We start from the raw sequence: 18,572 nt of genomic DNA, 5'->3' as shown, positions 1-18,572 counted from the left end.
GATCTGCATTTTTGCCATTCTAAATTTTTGATGAAGAATACTTACCCCGTAAGTCACCTTCTGAGAAAGCAATTGACAGTTAAATTTAACGTTTTGATATCACTTTATTGAACTTCAAATATAAACCCTCTTTAAAAGCCTACTCAGTGTATTGATTACAATAATGGGTTATGTAAAACATAACAGAAGGTTTGCAGAGTAGTGGCTTGTGCTTTGCGAGAAGCCTGTATTGCCCACTCACTTGCATTCTTCTCCCCAACAGGAACAGTAAGAGCCAAAAAGAGAACAAGTATTTACAAGTATATATCAGAAAGAATGAAGTTTACAGTTAGAAATTCACATATGTACAGTTTTGAACTGTTCAAGTATGTTTCAGTTGGACAAAGTGCTACAGGTCACAAAAAAACCACAGTAAAAAGAGGAACTATTAAGACAAAGAGGCGGCAGTCACTTGTGTGCCAAACAAGTTTGAGGTGGTTGCAACATACACAGAATCTAGAAGTTGAAATTATCTGGAGCATTGCCCTGAACTTGGAAAGTGTAGCTAGCAGCAGTAGACTCTGGTACAACATTTTGGTCTTCCTCCTCCTAGAAGGAAGGGAAAAGAGTTTTGAAATAGCAGTAGCATATTAACCTAGTAATCATTGCAACAATGGAAAAGAAAAAAAAGTCCTGCAGATACTTACCTCTGCTGAGAAATATTTCTCAATCAGGGTGGACGAGGCTTTGTACACTTGTTCATTTTCATGTGACTGGAGAGCTTCAATTTTGTCTAGACCTCCACACTCCTCAATCATAAGGCAAAGTTTTTCAGTCTCATTAATCTTCTCAGCAGCCTGCAAGACAAACATGGAATAACCTCAGGAAAGAAGTATGGCACCAGCTACTGGAGAACTATTAGCAACAGCTTGAACAGTGATTGAGTATACTGCATCCACATACCAAGAAGATGTTAGAAATGGCATCCAGGATAACCAGCACAATTTTGCTGTCTTTAGCTGAGAGGAGATTCAGTAGTGGTTCAACAACACCAGCCTGAACAAGGTACACAATCTGCTCAATTGTTCCACCACTTGTGTAGTTCGCCACAGCCCACACAGCTTCTTTTTGAGATTTGAAATCCCCCTGTGAAGATAAATGCAGGGTATTTGAACACAGATAGTAGTAGCAACAGCAAAAGCTTCAGAGTAATAAATACAGTGTTTGTTTACCTTCCTCAGAATACCAATGAGATAAGGCACAAGACCATGGTCTATAACTCGCTGAATCTGATCCTGGCGCCCAGCAGTGATGTTGGACATCGTCCATGCTGCTTCTTTCTGAATGTTGTTTTTATGATGAGAGAGGAGACTTGGGAAGACAGACAGTGCTCCCGAGTCAATAACAATCTGTGTCTGCTCATCAGTACCAGTGACAATATTTCCTATGGCTCTTAATGAAGGAGTCTGAAACAAACATGAAAACAGGAAAATTGGGATCATCAAATCTGTGTTTGAATACAGCCATACTTGATGTCCCTATGCTCAAGCCTGTCGAGTTAACAGCATGATATGTTATTACTGATGAGTTTTAACTTCCTTTAGCATACCATAGGCAGACATTAAGCATACTAGAACTGCAAACCTTCCAAGGCCAATCTACAAACTACTAATTACAGAGCTTAGGAAAATTATCTTCCAAGTATTAATGCAGCTTTATTATATGGCAATTTTAGTGTTCACAGAACCCACTTCCAAATACAGTCCCTAGAATCTGGATTTGTAACAGCAGTTTAGAGTTAAAAGCAAGCTTTAAAGGATGGCAATTGTTGTGCTGACTTGTGTGTTAAATCCAATGATTATGTAAAGAAGCTCAATAGGCATCAACATCAGTAGTTTATCTCATGCAGGGCAGTCTCCAGGAAAGATAAAAGTTCAAGTTTTACCTACACAAAGCCTAGAACCAAGCATCTGATTTATGTATAAAAAGCAGCATTCAGTTACATGAATGCTAGTCTAACTGCAGCTTTATCCATTACTCAAATCAAGCAAGAGCAATCTGCATGTCTGATAGCTTACCATTATTGGCAGTTCACTACATCCCAGGAGCTTCACAAGTTGTGGCACCAACCCAGTTTTCACTACAACTTCTATCCTGTCATTGGAACCATCTGTTAGATAGGAAAGCGCCCAGCAAGTGTCTGCTAACACCTCATGGTCATCATGGTGCAAGAGCCGAACAAGAGTTGGGAGAATCTGCTCAATAGCTTCTATGGGTGGTGCAGGGTTCTTATTACGACACAGGTTTGAGAGGGTCCAGGTAACATTGCGTAAATATCCAGACTGCCAAGGGTTGAAATAAATGGTTAGCAACTGTTCAGTTACCTGAGCTCTTTTACCCACTTATTAGTAATTGTAACTTGGATCATACTGCACACTTACAGCTAAGGAAGAGAGATCAGGAACAGCAAGTAGACTCAGCAGTGGCTCTATTGCACCAAATTTAATAACTAGATCTCTATAGGCAGAACCATCCCCTAGGAAAAATAGAAAAAGAGACAGATGAAGACCAAAATAGAGGGACACATGCACATGGTTGTGTGTTAGAGAATGAATTCTTCTACTGCTTTAAGAAGGGCTAGATAAGAAGAAATAGGAGGGAAAAATGACAATTGCCATGGTTAAGTCATATGCCAAGCATATGTTTTTCTAGCCTCAGTGGCTTGACTTTTTTCTCTGTTGGAAAAAGATGTAGTTTAGCATATGTTTTCTATACAGCTTTTCTTGGAGTTCATAACTAAGCAGGGATTTATGTGTTACTTTGAAAACATATCTAAGTCCTACCACTAGAACAGAGCTTTTCCCATAATATGGGACTTCCAATGCATGATAATCATTGGTTGCATGATTGGGGTTTATAACATAACGCACATGGAATGCCGAAGTTTGACTGAACTCTTCTATTGCAAGGTACAAAAAAGTACCTTGTAATTAAGTTTAAGAACTCTAAGGAGAAACTTTAAAGCTCCAATCAAACAGGACTCCTATGAGCTCATTTCCTCTGTGCTGAAGATTCACTATTCTCTTTAAGGCACAGATGTTGGAAAACATCATAATACAGCAAACATATTTAACTATATTATTGACTTTTTAAAAAAAAGGCTGGGATCCAACACTGGCAGATGAAGTAATCCTGAAAGGTGTATGAGAAACTTTAAGATTAATACTTTCACATCAGTAAGTAGCCGTTTCAAAGCGTGGTATATCGGCCATCATATACACAGTTATGTGTGCCATCTGCTTCCTCCCTTCCCTCTTCTAGTCAACACAGACCAGAGCTGACTGGCAAGTCACAAAGCCAACAAGATATGTGACAAAGCCCTATGCTGTAGCATGCCTACATAGCTCTATCATAACTGGACTGAAGTGTGGAAGCAGCCCACATAGTACACCCCATAGGTTGCCAGGCATTGCCTGAGACATCTTATACCAGGTCTGAAGATAAAGTACTGTCTGTAGAGCATACTCCACATTGCAGAGCATGTCTTGAACACCATTAAGGCAGTTTCTCAGACACTCAGCGTGCTGCATGACATTCAGTAGTAATGTCCTACTATTTTAAATAAGGGAACATACCTGAAATACAGTTGTGTAGCATATTGACATACCTGCAATATTTCCCAGTGCCCACACAGCCTGTTCACTGATGTGAGTATGAGGAGAGGCCAGCAGCGAGATAAAGGCTGGAATAGCCCCTCCATCTACTACTGCCTTTGTTTGTTCTGATGTGCCAGAAGCAATGTTGGTAAGCGCCCAGGCAGATTCAAACTGAATAGGAATACAGTCTGCTCTACCCAAGAAGGAGACCAACTTTGGAATCAAACCAGCCCGAATTATGCTGTCAATTGGCGGTTGCTGCTCTCTTGAGAGGAGTTTCCTAAGGAGGAAAGCAAAGCATTATTTTTGCTGCAAAGATCTGAATAACAGATTAAACAGTATAAAGATCTGTATTTTATAAAGGAAAAGGTTTAACATGGCCCTAACATTCAGGAAGGCAACACAGCATGATATGAAGAAATACAGACAAGCTGAGCGCTAGGTTCCTAAACCTGTGTTAACATTGGTTTTGGCATGTCCTCACTATACGAGAGGTTCTGCTCAGACTCTGAAATAAAGCAGACTTACAAGTCATAATACATCTGAATTGCTAGAGGTTTCACAGCAGAAAACTTAATGACTGCCAGAAGCAGCATATAAACCTGCTAAAGCAGGTTTTAGATTTGGAAAGAGAAAGAAAATTTTGCAGTCTTCAAACCTCTGTCATCATCCTGTTCACGTAATTCTAAGGTGTATCACTGCACTCAAATATCGTAGTCAGGTGTTAAGACAGTTTAAAGGTATCTTTGTTATAACAAAGGATTTCTTATTGTAACTCCTATAACTCCAAGATGGACTACTATTTATTTTGACACTTCAAAACCACTAGAAAGAATTTCTACTTCCTAGTAAAATATTCAGGCAGTTTTACCTCTCAAAAGAGCCATATGGTTTCAATAAGACTACAACTAAGGTAAGCATACCTATACATTGTATATAAGGCTGACTCAGGTATTTGTTGAATTACTGTCTGATAAGAGCAGCCATAGCTGCTACCATGTGCAGACACTACAGCTCATAAGCCAATTCTTTTATGTTGCTCAAAACTGGCTTGTGCAGCTGAATAGCTTACCTCTAAATTCCTTACCTGGCAGCTTGAGTAGCCTGTAGCTGAATCTCTGTATTATTATTATTAACTCCTTTGACTATTTCTTCAACTGACCAGTGTGCTGAAACCTGTACAATAAAAAGATACATGAATACTTTGTTGGGAGAGGCATGTGTCTTAAGCATACCTGTTCGACATACCCACTTACCTGATTGCTCCTATTTTCCTGAAGGGGAGAAGTAGCATCGTCTGGAAAAGTGCTAACATTTCTCCTTTTAAGCATCTGGTCATCTTTTTTAGCTTTCCTCAGCTCTACATTAACTTCAATACGCCGCCTTCTCATTTCCTGGAGGACATACATTCATAATAAGTTCTCAGCTTTTACAACTCATGCTTAAAGAGATAATGGCTAGCTGAAGTATTAATTGCATCAAAATACTCACTGTAGCATCCTTTCCTTTGTTCTTGAATCTGTTCAGTCGAGCTGATGGCGTATTGGCATTCTCATTAGTAGACATCTTGCTTATTAGATTTTTGAGAGAAACAAGTAAAACCAAGCCTTGAAACACAGCAAATAAACAGCAAGTTTACTTCATGAGAAGTCAATTTAAAAACCAGGATCAGTACTTGATAAGACACTTTTCCATGTTAGATACAATAGCAGCCTCTGACTTGAATCAAGATCAAGTAACATAGCAGCTGTTTCTTTAAACACCTAGATGTCACAATAAGCTCTAGCATTAACAAAAAAGCAGTAGACCTACATACATTGTTTGAAGACACAGCCACAAACACTAACAGAATCATTGTTAGAAGCAAGATTGCTGTTGCCTCCCGCAGACAGCACACGTACTTTTAAGTACTATTTTCACTGTGTCGTATATCTACAGTGTACGGGCACCCCATCCAGTCCCATCTCGAGCCTTTTTTATAGCAACTGCAAGATCTCGCACTAAGCAAGTTCCCGCCAGGAAGGGCTTGCAGCCAGCAGCATGTAGCACCAGCTACGCCGGTAACGACGTAGGTCCGTGCACCATGGGCCGGTTCCACGGTGACCCACTGCATAAAGACCTAGCTTCGCTTCAGTCACAACTTAGACGGCACACACAACCCGCTCTGAAAGGCACTACCAGGTGGCTGTCTGCGACCACGAAGACCTGAAAAAGTCCGTAGGGACCACCGGCCTGCCCTACCGGCAACAGAGCTCAGTCCCTTCCGACAGATCAGCGTACGGCCTGCACCCCCGTCGCCCCACCCGGCTTCTCGCTCCCGTCCCGTCCCGTCCCGTCCCGTCCCGTGGCACCTCCACCGCAGAGTCGGCACACAGTCCACTACCGCACAGCACCGCTCCCCGCCTGCGAGCACGCTGCACTGCCCACGACCTCGCCAGGCGGGATTTAAATTTCCCGCGCCCTCGCGCTACCATTGGCCAGTTCGAGCCATAGCAACCTCTCGATTGGCCAGTTTGAAATGAAGCTCATAACGCACGGCATGCTGGGAGTTGTAGTTACACAGGGCCCGGTGCTGAGGGAGTACCGGGGACCTACGGCCGGGAGTCCGGGGGGCACCGAGGACCGAGAACCGGGCGGGCGGGGGTGCTGCACCGCTGGATGGGTGCGAACAGGGAAGTTTTCACGCTCTTGAGGGGTTTATGGCGTTAGCGTGCCGTTTCCTCACATACAGCCCAATTTCTACCTCAGCAACCATCAGGTCACCTCAGGCTTTTCTTGAGCTCCCCCCGCCCTTGAACAAGAAAAAAGCCCTATACCCGCCTTGGGTCATGCCCAGAAAATCAGCAGATCTGGGATTGTTTCCCAATTCCAAGGGATGTAACACAAAAGAACACCCTGTCTCACAGATAAAATGCAAACCATAAAACCTGGGGGAAAACATGACTCTGTCAGGAACCGTCATTTCAACATCCGTCATGGACAATTCAGAGAAGTGTCAGAGATGCACATTGACACTGGTGTGTGGTAAAACACTACATTAAACCGTTTATGCTGATCTGCAGATGCACGCAGAGGCTGACAAAGATGTATGCAGAGGAGGAGGAATTGTCAATGTCTTTTTACATTGCTGTTTTGGGGCCTTACAGTTCTGAGTTTTGTAAAAATGAAATAAAGATCACAAAAATATTTAAGCAAGAGCAGGGAAGTCAAGAGAGGAGAAAGTACGTCAGAAGTGGAGATGTTGAAAAGGCCTAGTTTGAAAGGAAAAAGGCAGCTCAAAAGTAGAAACTGAGGTAAAACACCTGCTGTACAGAAGGATCGAAGGGCCGCTGTGAAGGAAGTCCATAAATGTCTGGAAAATCTGCGGTCCGGAGCAGCGAACCTGGGCGAAGCAGGACTCTGGGATGGGTGTTCCTGGGCAGGAAGAGAGCTGTCTCCGACCTGGAAACTCGAGGTGTCTGTGAGCCGATGTGGGGTGCACATGGTTTGGGATGGGAGGTGCCACAGCTTGAAAGGCTGTTATCAATGCAGGAAAGCGATAACAAGGCGGAGGAAATGGGTGCGAACAGCCCCACCGAGACTAAGCTGCTGCTGAGGCGAGGCGGACCCCACGCCGCTCTCCTCAGGCGAGCACGCGCGCAGGACACCGCCCTCGCGCCGCGCTGAGGCAGCCAACGGCCGCCGCGCGTGACGGGACCCGCGAGAGCGAGCGCGTGAGGCGGGGCGGGGCGGGGCTGACAGCATGAGCCGGCTGGCGCCGCTCTAACAGGCTCGTGGCGGAAGGGTAGCTCCCTGACCAATGGGCTGCAAGGAGGCGTGGCGAAAGGATCGCCCTGTCCAATGGGCTGTAAGACGGGAGGGTCTGGGGCGGGGCTTTGGTGAAAGAGTGGGTGGGCGGGGCCTCTCTGTCACGAGCAGGTGGAACATGGAAGCCCAGCGAGGGGCGGAGCCAGCGCCGGCCGGGCGGGGCTCTTACCATGCAGCGCTGGGAGCTTTTGCTGGGTGACCCAGTGGCCTAATGGATAAGGCATCAGCCTCCGGAGCTGGGGATTGTGGGTTCGAGTCCCATCTGGGTCGTGCCGTAGATGTTTTGCGGTGCTGCGGTAGATTCAGCGCAGAGGACGTGCGGGCGCGCTATGAGCGGCTCCCCTAACACTTTTACCCGAGGCCGGTGGGGAAGCCTCGGAGCGGAGCCAGGATCCCTGGCGCTGCCTCAGATTCCCTCAGCCGCGCCCTCCTGCGGCCGCCGCAACCGCCGCCCTGTCAGCGGGGCGCCTGCCCTGCCCGCCGGCACCGCTGCCGTTCCCCGGCGCCACCGAGCCTGGTGGTGCCGCCGCCGCCTTCCTCCTTCCCGCGGGGGTACTGCGGCCGTGGAGCGCGTACGCCCGGCTGCGGCGGGAGGATGAGGCGTCAGGCGATCGGAGCAGAGGTGAGGATGAGTGTCCGCGGCGGGCGGGCCTGAGGGCGGGCTGGGCCCTGTCCCGCCGCGGGCCCTCCACAGCCGTTGTGGTAAAAGCGCGGGGGAACCGGAGCCTGGAGAGCTCCGGCTGCCAGCAGAGCTGCCCACAGCCTCCTGGACACGGCCATTGTGCCGCCGGTCCCGGTTTTCCTCACGCAAGGAATCCTGTCTGCAAAACTTCCGCCTCTCCCCTGCTGCCGGCGGACCTGTAGCTTCTGGAGAAGGAGAAATACCCCAAACACCACTGCTGTCACTTTGAACAGGATCCTGTCCAAGTGCGGCCTGGAGAAACTCATTAACAGGCACAGCCATACATGAATATATTCGATTACACTACCAGCTAAGTTAAACAGAATACTCCCTGGAGCACAGGCTGTCAGGACGTTGAGGTGTCCGTCCGTCTATCCATCCTCAGCACAGCCCTCAGCAGCGAGCCTGCCACACTCCTGACAGCTCTCCCTTGCTGCAGGTACACAGGTACGCAGACTGGTTGTGCGGGAGATGAGGAACAGCAGGAACATACGAGCTCACCTCTCCCTCATCCTTACTTTAAATTCCTATTTCCATTATAGCTGTCTTGGGATACTTCTGGAATGAACATGTTCAAAATAACAGGAAATAAGGACCAATAAATGCTGCAATAGAATCATAACACACCGAGTAACAGATGTGTTAAAATTTCACTTATTTTGCACACCATTCTGGCTAATTTTCTCTATTCCCCCCCCCCCCCCCCATAGCTTGAGGAAAAGCCCTGAACTTTTAAGAATTCTATTAAACTGCTTAATTAAAGCAGCACAAAACAAACAGTGTTTAAGCAGTAGCAGGGCCACATGATGCAGGCATTAGTGAGGGGTAAGTTTTCTGTTGGTGGCTTTCAGAGCTGGGATATAGTGCTTTTACGTGGGTTTTAAATTGTTCACTGCACCTTAAAGGCATGAATGACTTCACAACTTTCATGACATCCAGTAGCAGCTAGTGAGATAAACTGTCAGAATAGACACCTTTTCCAGCAATAAGGTCACCCATTTCAACTGGGAGCACAGAAATAAGCCTACTTAGTTCAGTAATCCAAATCAGGGGTGGCTTGGAGTGTGAAAATTTGCCAAATTCTTTATGTTAGCAAATACGGATTTAAAAATAAAGCTGTACCTGGGGTCAGCAGAGCTTTCCCTTGGACTGGACAGTAACTAATACATTTTCCAGGCTGAAGGGAATCACTGAAACTGGGTCCTTAAACTAAAAGACATTACCAGCTGCATAATTGGAGGTGGCCAGAAATTCCTGAATCGGTTCCATTGTAATGAACACCTTTTGCATACACTGAAGCGCAGAGGCGATGCACATTCCAGCATCTCTTAATTCCACTTCATAATGTAGTTCTCCATATCCAATAAAACTGTATTTGTTTTGTATGATTCCCTTTACAAAATGCGAAAGAAAGCAGATAAAAATCTGCTGCTAAAAACATCCATCCATATGTTATTCCTGGAGATACAGGTGACTGCAGGCAGTATGGAGCGGTGTGTCTATGAGAAAGGGGATGTCCTAGGCAGGGGCAGTGGGAGGCTAGCGGGGAGGCAGCAGCTTGGTTTTGCTCCAGTGGGTTGTCCAGTGAGTGATTCCTGTTTCCCCTAAGGCTGCCTCTCATTAGCATGAATCGGGGGAAGGGCATAAAAGACTCCAGTTCATTTGGAGTCTGGAAAATCTTTACTTCAAAATGACAACCAAAGTGTTGTGGCTCCTCTGCTTTGCCATCAGATCATCTTCCAGCTCCGTGGCCGGTAAGTCTGTTAACATTCGAAGCAGGGCTGGGGCATATTTGCCTTTGGGATCAGGGAAGGCTGAACACATTACTACATTTCTTGCCCGAGCAGCCGTCTATAGCTGTGGTCTTTTCAGCAAGTGGTAGAAGTAATCAGGTAAGGGCTCAAGAGAGAAACACTTCAACATGTTTGTGGGGTGGGAATGTAAATTGCAATGTTTGATTTGTGTTTGAAAGAATTAAGAGCACCTGCCAAAAGCAGGCAGGCAGCCAGTTCCATGAAGCCTGCTAGCCATCAGTCAGCAGCTGGAGTTTGACTTGCTTCTGCTTCTGGGATTTTTATGTGTATTTGACTTTTCCCTTTTAAGCCTCCCTCTCCTCACCTGTAAACTCCAGGTTTCTAATTTATTTCTACATGCTCTGTGCTTATGTATGTCTGCAGCAAGCTGTCCTAAAGAGATTATTTAAGTACCTGTCCTAAAGAGATTATTTAAGTACCACATTGGCAGAATAGAAATATCCATCTATTCCAGTGGGAAAGAGCTGATTATGTTGCAGTTGTATTGCTTAGGTTGCAAGAACTAGACAGGAGTATGCTGGTGTAGGAGAATGATCCTCAACGTTCTGAGTAGATTGAGTAGAGAAAAATGAACTATTTCTTGTTACACTCTATGGCAGGAGGGTTGGAACTCAATGATCTTAAGGTCCTTTCCAACCCTAACTATTCTATGATCATACGAGAAGGCATGATAAACTGGTAGAGAAGTATACTGATAACACTAAATCCAAAACACCTGTTCAGAGATCACAGCTTCATATTGAACCATCTCCAAAACACCCTTGCCTATTGCTTTCTTTAGCTTGGACTTCTTCCACCCTGTTCTTCATGAGCATTCTTTTGACTTTATGTGTGGCCAGCCCAGATATCAGAGAATCTTTCCCATGACAGCAGCTGGTGAGAGCAAAGGGGGAGAAGTGGCAAGGTCAGCAGTTGAGTCAGTTATAGAAGATAAACCAGGACGTTGTTCATCTGTGTATGTCAAATATCTCTTTTCACATAAGGAGTTAGGATCAGCCTCCCACATGATGTTAACCACAGACAGTGAACACCCAGACAGCGGCTGTGTGTGGGTGAATGGTTTTAAAACTCTCTGGCTAACTAAAGGCATGCAGTGGAGGACTGAAGTAAAAGGAAAATGTACTGCAAGAGGGAATTTCTCTCTTCCCAGGCTAGGTGGAAGGTCATTTTCCTTTGTGAGATCCAAGTGATCAAGGTGAAGGTATAGATGAAGGCCTAGGTGACTGCCCAGCTTGTGTGAACAGTGTCATTAAGCCTTTCCATCTTTCACTAGATTCACAGACACTTCCTCTCTTTCTCAACCTTTGTCCTCTCAACTTAAGAAAAGCCTTGCAATAATGGTTACTCAGCAGCAATAGCCTAGCTACCAGTACTGCTACTGCACAGCTCCGTAGTGGAAAAGTCAGAGATACAAAACTGTGGATAAAGATCTTTTCAATAGTGTTCAAAGCTGCTGAAGAGACCAGATGACATTGTCAATAAGGCATCCCATGGATGGGAAAACCAAATAGTTCTGTTGTCATGGTCTTTTAAACAAGCATCCCAAATGGCAATGTGAACCTTGTTTCCTCAGATGCTCCCTGGAGATTCAGGCTTTTGAGAAAAGGGTTTGTTTTTAATTTGCAACAATAATAAAGTAAAAATGCAAATCTGTGTTTTGCTCATGCAGCTGCATTCTCTGTGCTGGGCCTTCCATTTCTGAGCACAGAACAACAAGGAGCTCTACTATATTTTATCTGTTGAACTATTTATCAGTTATATTGCCTTATTGTTGAAGGTCTCACTTACTGACTAGAGCCTCCAATCTGCCAGGCACTTCCCATTCAGAAGCACATGGAACAGAAAATTTGAAGTGCTAATTCTCTGTCTCCATTTTTTCATGTGTAGGATCCCTGCCCTACGCTGAGAAACAACATCAGACTCTCAGCAAAGATGCTTATAGCTCAGCAGGCACTGCACCAGGCCACGTCAAACTGCCAGCCTGGGGCAGCAGCAGCAGCACCAGAGAGAACCACACAGAACACTGGCTCCTGCCTCCCGCTGATCTGCAGCAGCCAAAACCTCCTGAAATCACCTTCCTCTCCTCAAAGAAACGCACCAAACCTGCTCTAGAGAACAGCACGGGGCTGAGGAAACACCTCCTGCAGTATGGAGGGGCCCTGCCCCTGGAGAGCACGACTGAGGGGCCTGCTCCTGCCTCCTTTGACTCCAACCACGCCAACAGAAAGCACACGGACAGGCGGCTGGCTGAGGCTGCCAACAGTGTCTCGGCTCACTTCCACCACGCAGCGTCTTCCTATCACAAGATGACATCCTTAGTGGAGGCTCATCTCCTTCCAGACTCTGGAGCACTGGAAGCAGGTGATCCTAATGCACTGGATCACTTCAACCGACCAGGCAAGATTGTCCCCTACAAACATACCGATCCCTTCCAAAAGATCACCAAACCCTCCTGGGTCACCAACCGCCAGTCATCCAGCTTGCTGTACCACCTCAGTTTGCTAAAGAAAGGTAAGAGGATAGAGTGCTTTGGCAAGGGATATTGTGAACTTTATGAAGGTTGGGGGGCATAACTTGGATGAAATACCCTGTCCCTCAGCCTGTGTGCCTATTCTAGATGGTGATAAGGAGAAGGCATGTCTGACTGAGTGCAGGAAAGAGAGAGATGAAGTGGAGGCCTACTGCACGAGTGAATTTGGTAAGTTGTGTCCACCATGAACCACACAGAACAAAACACAGGCCACCTTTGTTCATCTATTGCTGACATTTCACTTCTGCTTTTAAGACACTGTTTGACTGACTGTTAAATAATGACCAAGTACACTAAAAGGACCCATCACAGCTCTCTGCAGATGTACTAAGACAAATGCAGTTTTACATTGCCCTTTCCCCACCTTAGACTAGTATTGCTCTTTTTAGTGTTTCCTCCCTTTCCATTCCCAGGAGGAAGACGGTGCTCTTGCTGCTGGTCAACAGAACTAAAAAGATCAATTGCTTTACATACTCTAAGATTAAGCATTGTAGCCATGTTACTTACCTCTTACTATTGAGAATGTGTTTGTGATTTGGGGGAGGCTGAAGTTTCAAATGACAATAAAACGGTAAACCAAACAAAAATAAAACTGTGATCCTCTCTGTATAAAGGATCTGCCTTAAAGTTCCTTAGGATTCCATGTCTTTAGTCCTTGTGTCCAAGTTGATGTAGCTGAAGATGGTAGAAAATAGCCTGGCATTGCTGTACTGTATAAGAAACAGTGTTTTCTGACTGAAATCTTGCCTTGTGCTTCCGAAGTTGTGAAAGAGATACCAACTTTTTTCTCACAGCATTTTAAGAGATAAGCAAAATACATGCCTAGGGGTAACAGATGTTTCCATTTGTAGAATATAAACACGTTATGGGACATCTGTTTTCCCTAAATGGAGAAGTCAGGAAGTGCTTTCTACAACTGCTACATTCTGTATTTTTACCACTCTCATGCATTCCTGTCAAACGTAGGTCTGACAGTGACCTGGCCTGTGTGCATTTAGCCTTTAACACACGGCTGTCTCGTGTCTCTTAAACTGAGAAGGACAGGTAGGAAAAATACAGGTCAGCCACGATGTCCCTGGAGTGACTGGAAGGAGCTTTTCATTTCCTTACATTTACAGCGCAGATTAAAGAGTAAATATGGCTGAAGTTCCTGCTCAGAGAGGCAGGTGTAACACCAGAAGCCCTGTGTGCCTTACCTGCCTAACACGTTTATTGTTTTCTGACTCCTGTACTCAGCTCAGCACTTGTCAAAACCAGAAACTGGGCGGAGAGCGTGATGTGATTGAAGGTAGAACATGGCCTCTTGGTGTGCTGGCCTCCTGGTATGACAAGGGCCTGTTCTTTCAAAAGCTAAAGTGTTTCATTAGCAGGTTGTTGAGTTTTAAATTTGAATATTTTGCTTTGTTAGGTAAATACATCCAATTTTTGTTTGGAAAACAGCACTAAAACATCACTTCCTTTGAAACATCTTATAAACGCCACTAAGAAACATCTCAGACCTGTAAAGCACAAGGTTAGTAACTCACCAAGAACTAAGGTGATGATCTCACCAAATGTGCTGATTTGAAGCAACTCCTATTTTCAAGACTGCCCACTACTGAGCCAGAGAATTCCTGACACTTCACAGTGTTTTAAATGACAGCCTTCACATGTGCCCTGAGTTACCACCAGGATACATAACCTGATGCTTCCTTTTTTTTTCCACTTCCTCAAACCAGCAGTGAACGGGATTGTTTATAACATGGAAAAACTGGGGAACGGCATCCACCTGATCACACTTTTGGTAAACAACGATGGACTGTACAAGATGAGTCGCCTCTATACTACTCCTGATGCCTTCTTCTTTCGAGTTCACATTCTAGTTGTGGATACTTTCAACTGCAGTAAACCGTGCCTGGACTTGAAAATTGGTAAATAATTTCAGCTAAATCCATTGCACTATTCCTCCTGCATGCAGGGCAGTTTGAGCCTGCTCTAGTTTAATAGGCTTAACCTGGCTTGTTCTGAAAATTTGGGAGGAAAAAGTATTTACTCTTAAACTGGAGGTCATTTTCCCTTCTAAACTTTCAGAAGAGAAGCAGCTGTCTGAAGAAGTCAGGTTAACAGCAGAGTCCTTTCTTAGCTTTATCCAGTTGCAAAATGATTGCAAGAGATTTCAGGATTGACATTAAGTAGCCCAGTTTTCCTCCTAAATGCAAATTTACCAAATACCAGTATTTTCCCAAAAATAGCTTCTAGTTGCAGTACAAGACATCATTTCCATGCAAGCACAAACCCACAAGCCATGCTGATGTTCAGGGTGCCGCTGTCCTAAGCCACACATCCAGGGTACAACTTCACATCTGTTCCTAAACCTGCTGCCCTTAGCACCAGTCCAGTGAATGAATCCATGCTTTCTCCAGGGCACAGAAGTCTCTTGTTTTGCAGGCAGCAGGTACATTGTGATGGGTCAGATCTACCACAAGAGACGACAGATCTCTGCAGACCTGCTGCCTTTCCTGCGAGGGCGCCTGAGCCCGGGGGATGGTTTGCTTCGGAGCGGCAGCAGCTACGTCAAGAGATTCAACAGGAAGAGGAACCGCAAGGTGCTGGCGGCTCACACCAAGTGCAGATAAGGCTTCAGGAACATCCCTCTGACAGGCAGCAGCAGAATTCACCAACCAGAATACACCAGGCCGTGGTTTAGCAACAGCAGAAGGTAGTTATGTACGAAGCTGGTTGTGCTGGGACACTTGCTCTTGTGCTTTAGCAGACACTAATGGAATATCTTGACTAGGTACCCACATATTGTGAAGTTTAGCACAAAACTCCATTTAGGGAACATTCATTTGCTCCATCTGTTTTCAGAGCCACAGGTTGTTACTGCCTCCCCCACTCTAATGTACCCCTAAATAATCTGTAGTAACTGTAAAGTAAAATTCTGGAGGTATACCAGAAGTAACTGCACTTTGAAACCCTTAACCTTGAAGAAATGTTAGATGATACCACACCTTTAGCTGTAGAGGATGTCCATAGTGTTTTCACACAACTCTGCCTAAAGTATTACAAGCATTTGAGCCAGAAGAAACCAACAAAACCAAGTACCACTTGTACTGTTTTGGTATCCCTAAAGATGTCCATGCTACTTGTAAACCCCACACTAGTTCTTCAAACAGAGCTGGATTTTCACATGAAGCATACAAAATAGCTATGTAACTGTATGAATACACTAACTGAAAGCAAATCAAGTAACTGCCCAACACAAATGCCCAATTAGGCTTACAATTAACAGCGCTAGTTCACGCCAAGGAAAGCAAAATGAGCCCAACTGCACGCCTGGTTACGCTGTCAGTTCCTTAAAATCTCAGCCCTAGAGCCATGAACTGAATGTCCTTTTCCCATGAGAAGTATTGCTGAGTTTGTACTTTCATGTCAGTAAAGTTATGTTTTGAATCAAAGATACAATCTTTTAGGGCCTTTAACATGGAGGGATGTTAGAACCTGTGACACCGCTGTAAAGGGGATCGTGACGTTTGCTGTCCCAAGAGTCAGTATTCACAAATAGTGAAGTCTTTAAAAAGAAACTAATAAGATGTTCTTGGGGTTCTGGAAGATCCAAAAAGTTTATGTAATGATATTAAACAAAGGCATCTCCTCACTTTGCGAGTTGGCTGGAGATTCTGAGATATGTATTTATATATAAAAATGGGAAAACGCAGCCTAGCTAAAACAAACCCTAACCATATAGTGCTATATATGATGTGACCTGGAAGAGGAAGCATTTTCTTCTACAAGCATTTTGTTTCGAAGCAAAGTTAGCTCTAACAATTCTACCTGCTAATACACATCTGCATCTTGATTTAACATCGCTGCAAAGCTATGGAGCACTGCATGTGCGACAAGTCACACTGTGTGTTTCTATACTAGCCACATACCAAGAGCAAGCACTATAGATTTTGGGACCCAAAAAGCTGTTACTATAGGACAGAAATTTACTTGTAGCTTGTGTCTATCAAAAAAATACACTCTCACTTTTGTTACATGAAAGATTTTGCATGGTGTGCAGCGTACGTGGATGGAATTTTCCTGAGAGACTTTGAGGGGGCTCTGTTTGGCAGAACAACTGTCCCTGGCAGTGAATCAAAGCGCTGGAGTGAACTGGGAGGGTGTCGTGGTTTAAACCCAGTCAGGTAACTCGTTCACTCACTTCCCCCCCTTCTTGCCCTCCCCCTGCTCTCGGAGGGACGGAGAGGAGAATCAAAAAGAATGCAACTCCCACGGGTTGAGATAAGAACAGTTTAGTAACTAAGGTATAACACAAATCACTACTGCTACCACCAATGATAATAATGATAAAGGAAATAACAAGGGAAGAGAATACATCATCTCACCACCAGCCAACCGATAACTCGCCCCCCCAGCCTGACCAAGCTCTGACCGATACCTCCTCCAACCCTGCAGTCTCCCAGCCCTTCCGGCTAACTCCCAGTTACATCCTGGGCATGACGTGCTGTGGTATGGAATACCTCTTTGGTCAGTTTGGGTCAGGTGTCCTGTCTCTGCTTCCTCCTGGCTTCCCCTCCTCCCTGGCAGAGCATGAGGCTCACAAAGTCCTTGGCCAAACCTAAACATCACTATCAGCTCTGTTCCCAAGCTGAAAGTCAAAACACTGCACTGCACCAGCTACCAAGAAGGAGAAAAATGAGTGCTACTGCTGCACCCAGGACATTATCCACCCCTTATTCCATACCATTCACGTCATGCTCAGATCCCACATTTTCAATATACCATCACTCTTATCTCAGTGCACTCTTATCTTAGTGCATGGACCAGTCCCTATAAAGCTGCTGAGTCCATCTGGTCCATGATGTCAGGCTCCATCTCTTGTAACAGTCTTCCAGAGCAGGAGAGACTGTGTGCAGTGTTCACACTCGTGAATAACCTGGGCAATAGTGTCCATTGCTAAGTCCACCCCTCGATCATGAGTCAATCTCTGTGTTGCATCTCTGCTCTGATGGCTTGAAGTGCCATGGGCCCACCAGGCTTAAAATAATTCACTGTCCCCTTAAGCAGTTTGTGCAGCTTGTTGCTGGGGACTCCATACAGATGCCTTCCATCTCCGATGCTTCCAAAGCACTGGAGGGGCCCAGTGAACTAGATACTTGCCCATACTGTCCCACACACCCTGCCACTCATCACTGTCCAGCCTTGTAGAAAACCTTTTGGTCCCCCTATATCGTCGTCTAACCCCAGACAAGACCCAAACCTGACTCTGCTTAACTTCTGAGATCAGACAAAATGGTGGTGGGTAGCACACAGTCTGTGTGTGTGCCAACATGCTGATCCCCATCACAATCAGCAGGCAGGTACCAAGGACACCCAAAGGCCATTCAAAACCTTCAGAACTCTCAACTGATGCTGCTGTACTTGTCACTGGGGCTGGTGTAGCTGCTGTGCTTGCCGGCTCTCCCACCACCGGCTTCTCTTTTCCTGAGTCCAGCTCTTCCTCCTCTGCCTTGCTGGGAAATGCTGCGGGGTCTCCTGCATCCTCCTGGGGCTCGGCAGGCGGCTTCCGGGAAACGCTCTCGGCCGTCGCGGGGCTGGGCTCGGCCGCGGGGCTCGGCTCCTCCGCCGCCTTCTCCCGCTGCTCGGCAGCCGCCTCCTTCCTCTCCTCGACGGCCCCGACCTCCTCCACCGGCAGCCATCCCCTCGCGGCCTCCGGCCCCGCTCCCGCCGCCGCTGGGTCCCCAGGGCCGCTCTCCCGGGCCGGTTCGGCTGCCGCCGGCTCCCGGGGCCGCTCCCCCTCGGCTCCCCGCAGCCTCACGAAGATGGAGAGTAGGGTGAGGGCCAGGCCGGTGAAGAGCAGCCGGAGGGCCAGGTACAAGTCCACGGCCACGTCCGTCCCCCCCTGCTGCTGGAGCCCGCCCGTGTTACAAGCCATTGCCATAAAGCACAGTGAGACAAGAACCTTAGCCCAAGCCCCATACTTGATAAACACTATCACAGCAAATACCGGCTCTACGTAAGTTACAACATTCTGAAGCTGTGAGATCAAGCAAAACAACTCTGAGACCCAATAAATCAGCATTGTGACGAGTGACTATTAATCCAGTCAAATCTGTCGT

At 46.0% G+C, this 18,572-nt stretch overlaps 2 protein-coding genes and 1 non-coding gene across 6 annotated transcripts; 2 read left to right on the top strand and 1 right to left on the bottom strand.

Annotated features, from left to right (window-relative positions):
* Positions 1-84: 84 nt before the first annotated feature.
* KPNA2 (karyopherin subunit alpha 2) lies at positions 85-7,208 on the bottom strand. Of its 3 annotated transcripts, none has more exons than XM_062612617.1 (11): positions 6,938-7,208; positions 5,127-5,242; positions 4,892-5,029; positions 4,723-4,811; positions 3,647-3,915; positions 2,421-2,515; positions 2,058-2,321; positions 1,212-1,445; positions 943-1,125; positions 687-836; positions 85-588 (listed from the first exon to the last, which is right to left on the bottom strand). In XM_062612617.1, the coding sequence occupies exons 1-11, from the start codon at positions 7,116-7,118 to the stop codon at positions 496-498; spliced, it is 1,812 nt and encodes a 603-aa protein (XP_062468601.1). In that variant the 5' UTR covers positions 7,119-7,208; the 3' UTR covers positions 85-495. The 3 variants fall into 3 exon arrangements, with proteins under 3 accessions (XP_062468601.1, XP_062468603.1, XP_062468602.1); XM_062612619.1 differs by lacking the exon at positions 6,938-7,208 and adding an exon at positions 5,993-6,063; XM_062612618.1 differs by lacking the exon at positions 6,938-7,208 and adding an exon at positions 5,987-6,058.
* Positions 7,209-7,639: 431 nt separating this feature from the next.
* TRNAR-CCG (transfer RNA arginine (anticodon CCG)) lies at positions 7,640-7,712 on the top strand. The gene has a single exon. It is a non-coding gene; the product is annotated as a tRNA-Arg (tRNA).
* A 78-nt stretch (positions 7,713-7,790) lies between these two features.
* CUNH17orf58 (chromosome unknown C17orf58 homolog) lies at positions 7,791-15,165 on the top strand. Of its 2 annotated transcripts, none has more exons than XM_062612616.1 (5): positions 7,791-8,064; positions 11,826-12,449; positions 12,556-12,636; positions 14,187-14,378; positions 14,896-15,165. In XM_062612616.1, the coding sequence occupies exons 2-5, from the start codon at positions 12,245-12,247 to the stop codon at positions 15,081-15,083; spliced, it is 666 nt and encodes a 221-aa protein (XP_062468600.1). In that variant the 5' UTR covers positions 7,791-8,064; positions 11,826-12,244; the 3' UTR covers positions 15,084-15,165. The 2 variants fall into 2 exon arrangements, with proteins under 2 accessions (XP_062468600.1, XP_062468599.1); XM_062612615.1 differs by lacking the exon at positions 7,791-8,064 and adding an exon at positions 9,657-9,878.
* Positions 15,166-18,572: the final 3,407 nt, after the last annotated feature.

This window comes from Pezoporus occidentalis, unplaced genomic scaffold, assembly GCF_034315485.1.
Source record: "Pezoporus occidentalis ecotype Australia unplaced genomic scaffold, CSIRO_AGI_Poc_V1 ctg160, whole genome shotgun sequence".
Taxonomy (NCBI): Eukaryota; Metazoa; Chordata; class Aves; order Psittaciformes; family Psittacidae; genus Pezoporus; species Pezoporus occidentalis.
The sequence above is the reverse complement of the archived record's forward strand: the minus strand, read 5'-3'. Positions and strand labels throughout refer to the sequence as shown.

Bases quoted from the DNA above. Each gene is read 5' to 3' on its own strand.
- KPNA2 (XM_062612617.1), bottom strand. From the start codon at position 7,118: ATGTGCACCCCACATCGGCTCACAGACACCTCGAGTTTCCAGGTCGGA. The intron at 5,243-6,937 runs GTGTTTTACCTC...CTGTGTTTCAAG, and splicing joins TCGATCCTTCTGTACAGCAG to GCTTGGTTTTACTTGTTTCT. The intron at 589-686 runs GTAAGTATCTGC...CCTTCCTTCTAG, and splicing joins AGAAATATTTCTCAGCAGAG to GAGGAGGAAGACCAAAATGT.
- CUNH17orf58 (XM_062612615.1), top strand. From the start codon at position 9,815: ATGACAACCAAAGTGTTGTGGCTCCTCTGCTTTGCCATCAGATCATCT. The intron at 12,450-12,555 runs GTAAGAGGATAG...TGCCTATTCTAG, and splicing joins CCTCAGTTTGCTAAAGAAAG to ATGGTGATAAGGAGAAGGCA. The intron at 12,637-14,186 runs GTAAGTTGTGTC...TCCTCAAACCAG, and splicing joins CTACTGCACGAGTGAATTTG to CAGTGAACGGGATTGTTTAT.